Genomic DNA, 9,025 nt, shown 5'->3' with positions numbered 1-9,025 from the left:
TAAAGCACAAGAATGAGAGAAATAGTCCAGGGAGAACCTGTAGAGGAAGTAGAAGCAATAGACCAAGGCTCAGAAACTTGGAGAACTCAGTTCTGGCCTCCAAAGGGCTCACCATCTAAAACCTTAATCTTCCTCCAGAGTTCCCTTCAAAGCACCTCCTCCAGGAAAGGAATGCTGCCCTAAGAGATATATGAGGTATTGGGTCAATTTGGAGGACAGAGAATTCATATGTGATGGCATAATTAAATGTCTTCTGTTAGCACACCAGATTCTTTTTTTTTCACTGCTTCAATGGTCGTTTTTTATTAAAAGAAAATTCAAAATACATGATAAGAAATTAGACTTTTATCAATACACAAATAATTTTACTTAAAATCAACCCAGTTACATATTTTTTAAAAATTGCAGAACCTCTGCACACCAATGTCCACAACCTAGAATAGGTTCATGTGAAACCTGCAGTTCTACCCTGGAGCATCAATAAGTGATGGTCCAGGTACTCACTGACATGTTTCTCTTGACACCGAGAGGGTCGCAAACAAAACACCACTCTTGCCTGGTTGAAGCAAGAGTTACATAAAAGAGCTTTATAAAATGACTATGAAGGAGAATTGGTAATATCAGAAGAGCTCCAGCACTTCAATTGAATATAATCCTCTATTATTCTTTTCTTGATTTAATTTCTGTAGCTCCCAAAAACTTACTTCAATCTTGTTGAGCTTGGAATAAACAGATATCTGAGATTTTACAAGCTTGTAAAGATTTATCAGTGGCCTCTTTGCTTCTGGCATCATTACTACAACAGTAAAATTTGCATCCAGAAGTAGACATATCCAATCCATAATCTGGTTCAAGGTAGGTGGGTGTATTCCAGGAAGAGTCATAGTAGCATTTTCGCTACACTTCAGATAAAGGAAACACAAACACTTGAGAAACAGTGTGATATGCTGTGCTGGGATGTTTTTCAAATGAGGCAGAAGAAATGTTTCGCTATATGCTGAATGAAGAATTGCATTAAGTAGAGCTGCTCTTTTTGGTATCACAGAGCATGAAATGGTCTCCTTTGTCTTGTCCTGGGGCTTTTTATTTAACTCTTGATCACAGTTACTGTATTTATCTTCTTCAGGATTGAAGCCATTTTGAAGAATTCCAGTTTGCTCTTCCATTTTCTCATCATGTACAGAATTACTATAGTCAAAAACTGACTCCATACTGACATCTGTTTCTTGAATACTGTCATCACCAATTCTCAAGAAAATTTTTAAGCAAGCACAGGTGACCGATTCAGGAATGTCAGGGAACTGCTGTAGACAGAGTTGTAACAACTGTACATCTTTCTTTTTTAAGGCAATCTCCATTAAGTCACGGCACAAACTGTAAGAAAGCACATGCACTTGGATAAGGTGCATCAGACAGCTCCGGGGATAAAATGATGGTTCTGCTTTACACCTTTCCAGAAGTCCTGTTACTGTGTCCCCAGTGACAGTATGAAAGTCAGGGGTCTGCTTCAGAGCCAAAAATTTCCATACTTCTACTTCAGTGTGTTTCTCTGAATCTTTCATTATGGTTGACAAAAGTTGTTTGGATGGTGATACCTCTGGCTGTAAACTCACTTCAATTTTTCGTCTCCTTAAAATTCTTCTTGACTGCTCTGAGTTCTGGGACCCAAGTCCACATCCTTGAGGTGTTTCCCAGTTTACAAAATGGGGCACGACATGAGTTCCTGGATCTTGACTATGCTTGAGTTTTCCATGAGCACCTGCTAATGATGACACTTCACAGTTGTATGGAATCACAGAGATTCTCCATGTAGCATAAACACATTTTCCCCATAATACCAGAGTTGACCACTGGTCCCTTGTGGTAACTCTTTTGAAGTCTGTAGTGTTTGAAATTTTATGTTCCATACAGAGAGGCATTCCTTAGAAGCTGCTAGTGGACTTCCTAGGACTGTGACGTGATCCTGATCCAGCGCAGTGAGTGCAACTCCATTTCAAGTGTTACCAGACACAACAGCCTTGAGCAACAGTGATCTAACTAAGCTCTGATTTTTTTCTGGGTCAGTTGGACGTATTGGCATCAAGGTTTCATATATACAACCATCAGAGCTTAATGACGTCAAAGAGATGAATTTCTGATCTACCAATGCAGTAAAACTCTCTATAAAAGAGTTTTTGTCTTGTCCAACTAAGAGTGTATATTTGGTTAAGATACGTGAGTTAAACATTTGCACATAAGCAAAGTGATTTCCATGTTTTTCAGTAATAAAAATTAAAACAGGATGTCTGAACACTATGAAAAACTTTGTCCATTTAATCACTTCATCAGAGATAACAGCTTCAATTTTCTGCTGGGGGTCTGCAAGCGAGGCCTCTAAACCACGAACACCTTCCTTGAAGAGCACCAAGGGTTCTGACCCTTGCACTGAAAGTATCCTACATACTTCAACTGACAATGTAGCTTTAAATACCTTATCCAGGTTTACATCTTCATTATTCCAGATTCTTAAAATCTTATTATTGTGTACAACAATATACTCTCCAGTTTGAAAGTTGCACGCAGCTGGACATGTTACAATTTGACCCTGTTTCACTGACCAGCTCCCCAAGGGTTTCTGATCAGAAACCTTATAGAGGATCACGGTTCTGCCACTGTCTGTCACTAGAAACTGGTCTGTTTTGTCACTCTGCTTCATGCCTAGGAGTCCTTCAGGCCCCGCGCTCAGGACTACTGAAGACAACGTGAATTCTTCCTCCAGCACTGCCATTTTGAGCAAACTTAGCACACTGGATTCTGAAGAGGTGCTGAGAAAGCTTGTAGGAAGATGCAGTTTTCCTCAGATGGATGTGTGTGTTTGTCCCTTTCACCTTGGAGTCTAGTTATGTGTACATGTCTTATCCCCTCAGTAGGCAGCGCACTTGCTCCTGAAGAGAAAGGAGTCCTAAATTCTCAGAAGTCCCCATGGAACCCGAAGAGTACCTGGCGTGTAGTACTCAATATAGATTTGCTGAACACATGAATGAGGGTGAAGGTGGGGAAGGGTCTCTGGCCAAAGAAATAGTATGAGCAATGTCCCACAAGTAGGGAACTACAGGAAATGCAGAATGATTGAGTGTGGCCCATGCATAGACTACATGAGTGATGGAGAAAGAGGAAACATAGAAGACTGGCAAGATGGACTGGGACCAGGTGTTGTGGCCTTGAACACCAAACTGTAGGATCTGATTACCTTCAAGTGCTACAGAAAGCTGGACAGGTGCTGTAACTGTGGTGGGTCCGAGCAGAGGTGAGCTTCCCCTCAGAGGCTCTTTTTTGCTTCCCCTACCTCCTGTCAGGCAAGCAGTGATGAGGGCTCTGTCAGCTCCTCCCTGCTTTCTCTTGCTGGATGCTGCCTGCAGTGTCCAAAAAAGTCACCATAAGCAAAGTCACTGTCATTTGCGGGAGCCAACCGCCCATTCCATTTCATTGCTTCTGTATCCAAGAGGAAAAGAGGTAGGTCTAAAGCCTGAGATACCATGGACTCTCAGGAAAGCTATGAGAAGGGAGTCCACAGCCCTGCCTCATTAGTTCATATACAAAGGTGTAAGTTTTTCACTTCACTTCCTCCTGTGGCTTCTGAATGCTGGGGTTCAAGTCAGATATTCTCAGCATTCATTGCCCTGGAGATGGTCTTTTTAATATCCCAGGCATCTGTGACCTTCCACTACTGCATGTCCAAATTCTCTCCAGTCTGAAAAATTTAGTGACAATGTTTCCTCTTACAGGAAGCCTGTCTTGCAGAGCCCTTCAGCTCAAAGTGACTGTTTCCTCAGAATGTCTGTATTACTGCAGCTGCAGTCCTCAACCTTATTGCCTGGATACACATTTTATATCCTGCCCTTTTCCCACACAAAAATAGTTAAGGTCCATAGTAAGGGGTATGACTGAATTATCTGGAGACAGGATGTTCGAGTGGACAGACCATGCACACTACAATCAGGCAAACCTAGATATCAACACCAGCTCTACCACTTCCTGGCTTCATTACCTTAGACAAGTTCCTTAACCGTCTCAGAGACTGAGTTTTCTCACCTGTACATGGCAGAATATAATAGGATGCTGACACAGTTGCTGCAATTATTAGCTGAGAAAAAAGCAAAGCATCAGTAATAATACCTGGCAGGTTTTTGGCACTCAAAAATAATTCCTTCCTCTCCTTTGCCTTCAATATTCTTCACAGGGCCTAGCATACAGTTTTCATTCATTGATCCAGCCAATTATTAATTAAAACATTACTGGGGAAAGATAGTATGTACATTGACATAAAAATTAAATACTTAGGAATAAATCTACCGAAGAGATCTATTCAAATGGAAAGATTTACAATGTTCACGAATAGGAAGAGTCACTATTATAAAGATGTCAGTAGTTTCCACACTGATTTATTAATTCAATGCCATATCCTGAGAGTTGTGTGTGTATGTGTGCAACTTAACAAGCTGCTTCTAAAATATATATGTGAAAAGTCAAGTATAGCTAAAGTATTCTTGAAGGAAGAAAAAGGGGGGAAACTTGCTCTACTAGATATCAAGATTTATTATAAAGCTATAGTAATTAAGACAGTGTGGTATTGTCTCAGGGACAGACAAATAGAACAAGGAAACAGAATGTAAAGTCCAGAAACAGATGTATACATACATTGAGACTTGATGTATGACAAAGGAAATATTTAAGTATGGATTTTAGTTAATAACAATGTATTAATATATTAGTTTATTGATTGTGAGAAATATACCATACTTATATGAGATGATAATAATAGGTAAAACTGGATTCAGCGTTTATTATAACTCCTTGTACTATCTTTACAACTTTTCCCTAAATCTAAGCGTATTCTAAAATACTTTTAATAAAATTATTTTAAAACAAGTAAAAAATCAATTCCAACAGGACTAAAGAAAACTAAATGTATAAGGCAAATTGTAAGAAAGATTATATAAGAGAACGTATGAATAATTTGGGGGTAGGAAACACTTCCCTGCATAAGATTTTAAGAAAAGAATCACAAATGAAAAATAGACTTGACCACATTTAAATTAAGAATTTTTATTAATAAAATACTATGATTAAGAAGGGGAAAAAAACAAGCTACAGATTCTACTTCCAGCAATAGACAAGTAAGCTCCTATTGACCCTATCTTACTACAGATTAAAACTATGAACTCTGGAGAAAAACAAAACAAAATATAAATACACTACTTGAAGGCAGTGTGGAGAGATCAAAAGCAGGCAGATAGTGGAGGGGGGTCAACACTTGGAAGAAGAAAATGGCACTGGGTCAGTTTCCCATTACTTTTCTGGTGTTTAGCTTGAGGACAGGACCCAGACTGTACCATGCAGAGCAACTTAAACTGTAGTGGAAAAGCTGTAGTCTTTCTGTATTGAAGAACTAGAGTACAGAGTTCATAGCAAACACAACTACTGCGAAGTAAGGAGAAAATCCTCCAAAATGAGAAAGCCAGAAAGAAAGAGCATCAAATCCTATGTATAAACTACATCCAACTCTCTGCTGACCCCAAACCATGCATGTGTGTGACAGACTCTAAGGAGAACAGCTAAGACTAAAAAAACTGAAATGTTATTTGAGCTGTTACCCATTGTAGAGGAGAAATAACTTGCAGTTTGAGTCCAGCCAGTCTAGTTGCCAGCTAACACAAACAAAACAAAACGAAACATAAGCAAAATCAATATAACAAAACAAAAATCAACACTCTTCCAAGGAAAAGAGCAAAACCAGGGTCCCAACACATATGAAGAACCAGAAAAGCATGAGGAAAACTCAAGAGAAAAGGCAGTCAACTAAAAGTAGCCCTAAGATGATTCAAATGTTGGAATTAGCAGACAAGGATTTTAAAAGCAGCTATTATAGATATGCTGAAGGGCATAAAGGAAAATATGCTTATAATGAATGAAAAGTCAGAAAATATCAGAAAAGAAATGTAAAAATTATAATAAAGAACTAAGTGGAAATTCTAGAGCTGAAACATATAATATCTGAATTAAAAATTCACTGGATAGGCTTAACAACAAACTAGAAATGACAGAAGAGTCAGAAAACATGAAGATCAATAGAAATTATCCATTCTGAAGAACAAAGAAGAAAAAATAACAGAGGCTCAGGAACCTATAGAATATTATAAAAATATCTAAAACATATGTAGTTAGTGTCACAGAAGGAAAAGAGAGAAAATAAACCGGAAAAATTGTATTTGAAAAAAATGACAGCAGTAAACTCCCCCAATTTGATGAAAGACATAAAATCACAGATTTAAAGACGTTCAGCGAGTCCCAAGTAAAATGAATACAAAGCAAATCACAGCTAGGCACATCACAGACAAACTACTAAAAAACAAAGATAATGTCTTAAAGAAGCTAGAGGAAAGTAAGATTCAGAGGAACCACAATTCAAGTAACTGCTTATGACATACGACATACAATGAGGGTCCAAAGACCACGGACCAACATCTTTAAAGTGCTGAAAGAAAACTGTCAAGAATTATATATCTAGCAAAAACCAAGAATAAAGGTTAAATGAAGGCATTTTACATAAAAGATAACCCAGAGAATTAATATCCATCAGATATGCATTACAAGAAATTTTGAACGAAGTTCTTCAGGCTGAAGGGAAGTGATACCAGGTGGAAGTTTGGATCTACAAGAAGAAATGAAGAGCATTGGAAATGGGTAGATATAAAACACTACTGTTCTTCTTAATCTATGTAAAATACATATTACTGTTCAAAGTGAAAACTGTAGCATCATATGGTGGAATGTAAAATGTCAGTAAGTTGTAATACATAAACAATATAGCATAAAATTGGGAGGAATATAGTTGCAAGGTTTCCACAATTGACATGAAGTGGTACAATATTATCTCTAAATAAATTGTGGCAAGTTATTAATATACATTGTAATCCCTAGAACAACACTAAAAATGATGCAAAGAGGTACAGCTAAAATCAAATAAATATAATAAAAATCTACAATACATTCAAATAATCCAAGAGAAGGCAGAAAAAGAGGAATATGGGAAAAACAGAGGGAGAAAGCAGAAAACAACTAGTGAATAAAGATTTAAATCTGAAATATCAATAATTATGTTAAATGTTAATAAACATGGACTAAATTTGAATTAAAAGGCAGAATGTCAGAATGGAGAAAAAGAGCAAGACACTATCATGTGCTTTCTAGGAGATATGTATTTTAATATAAAAATAGAGATTGGCTAAAAACAAATGGATGGAGAAGGGCATATAGTATGTAAACAGTAAGTACAAGAAGGCTTCTGTGGCTATTTGATATTAAATCAGGTAAAGCAGACTTCAAGTAAGAGTGTTATTAAAGGTAAAGAGAAGCATTTCATAATGAATAAAGAATTACTTCATCAGGAAGAGACAGTATTCATAAATGTGTATGTGGTATAATAACAGAACTTCAAAATAAAGTAAAATTGGGAGAATTAAGGAGAGAAAACATAGCTGGAGATTTTAACAACTTGTTCTCAGCTACAGATAAAGGAGCTAGATAAAAATTAGTAAAGACTTAGATGATCTAAATAACATTACTGACCAACTTGACTTAACTAATATTTATAGAACACTATATCCAACGAGAGAAGAATACACATTTTTTTTCCAAATATACATAGTACCTTCACCAAGATAGGTTTATGCTAGGCCATAAACCATGTGTAAGTAAATTTGACAGAAATAAAATATAGAATGTGTTCTCAGACCACAATGGAATTAACAAGAAGTCAATAACAAGATAGCCAGAAAAATGGAACCTTTGAAAATTAAACAATATACTTTTAAATAACATATGGGCCAAAGAAGAAAGCATAAAGAGAATTAGAAAATATTTTGAACTAAATGACAATAAGAACACGACATATTAAAATTTGTGGGAAGCAAGTGATGCAGCACTTAGAGAAAAAAGTTGTAACTTTAAATGTTTATATTAGAAAAGAAGAATGGCCTAAAATTAATGACCTAGGATTCCACTCTAAGAAACTAGAAAATCATGGGAAAGTAAATCCAAAGTAAGTAGAAGTTAAGAAATAATAAAAAGAGCAAAGGTCAATGAAACAGAAAAAAACTGAGAAAATTAACAAAACCAGCAAAAATTGATGCTCCTCTACCTCGACTAATCAAGAAAAAAGAGAATGCAAATTAGCACTAACAGGAATAAAAGATGATCATCAAAAACAAGAAAAGCCTGAGATCATTAAAGATCCTACAACATTAAAAAGATAATAAAATATTATAAACAGCTTTATTCCAACAAATTTGACAACTTGGATAAAGTAAACACATTTCTTAACAATAACTTACTGAATTGGAGACAAGATGAAACAGAAAAATCTGCATTTCATATCTAATTAAATAAATTGAATATATCATCAAAAACATTCCTTCCCAGGAAAAAAGCTCCAGAGCTAAAGAATTCACTGGTGTTTGTCATCAGACATTTAAGGAAGAAATAACACCAATTTTACCCAAACAGTTTCAGAAAATAGACGAGGTGACTCTTCCAATTTGTTTGATGAGTCCAGCATAATCTTAATTCTTATGTTTTCTTCTAAAAGCTTCATGGTTTTAACTTTTATGTTTATTTTTGTGAAACATCTTTAATTTTTGTGTTTGACATAGGTATAGGCTGAAAATATTTTCATGACTTGGGTAAGCAAAGCTTTCTTGGGAACGGAAAGGACACAATAACCATAAAAGAAAATAAAAACTTATAAATAAGACTTTGTCATGCCAGGTGTGGTAGTCACACTTATAATCCCAGTGCTTTGGGAGGCTGAGGTGGGAGAATTGCTTGAGGCCAGGAGTCTGAGACCAGTCTAGGCAACACAGTGAGATCCTGTCTCTACTAAAAATTAAAAAAATTAGCTGGGTGTGGTGGTGCATACCCATAGTCCTAGCTACTTGGGAGGCTAAAATGGGAAGATCGCTTGAGCCCAGGAGTTCGAGGTTACAGT

General features: G+C 36.5%; 1 protein-coding gene across 1 annotated transcript; it reads right to left on the bottom strand.

Moving 5' to 3' along the window:
- Positions 1-330: 330 nt before the first annotated feature.
- Positions 331-6,722, bottom strand: LOC100967461 (nucleolar protein 11-like). Its single transcript, XM_034949405.3, is given in 3 exon segments — positions 331-1,798; positions 1,801-2,924; positions 3,230-6,722. Coding segments are annotated over 2 exon segments (2,145 nt in total). The 5' UTR covers positions 2,768-2,924; positions 3,230-6,722; the 3' UTR covers positions 331-620.
- Positions 6,723-9,025: the final 2,303 nt, after the last annotated feature.

The sequence above is a fragment of the Pan paniscus genome, chromosome X (assembly GCF_029289425.2).
Source record: "Pan paniscus chromosome X, NHGRI_mPanPan1-v2.0_pri, whole genome shotgun sequence".
Taxonomy (NCBI): domain Eukaryota; kingdom Metazoa; phylum Chordata; class Mammalia; order Primates; family Hominidae; genus Pan; species Pan paniscus.
This window is presented reverse-complemented; position numbering and strand designations above follow the sequence as displayed.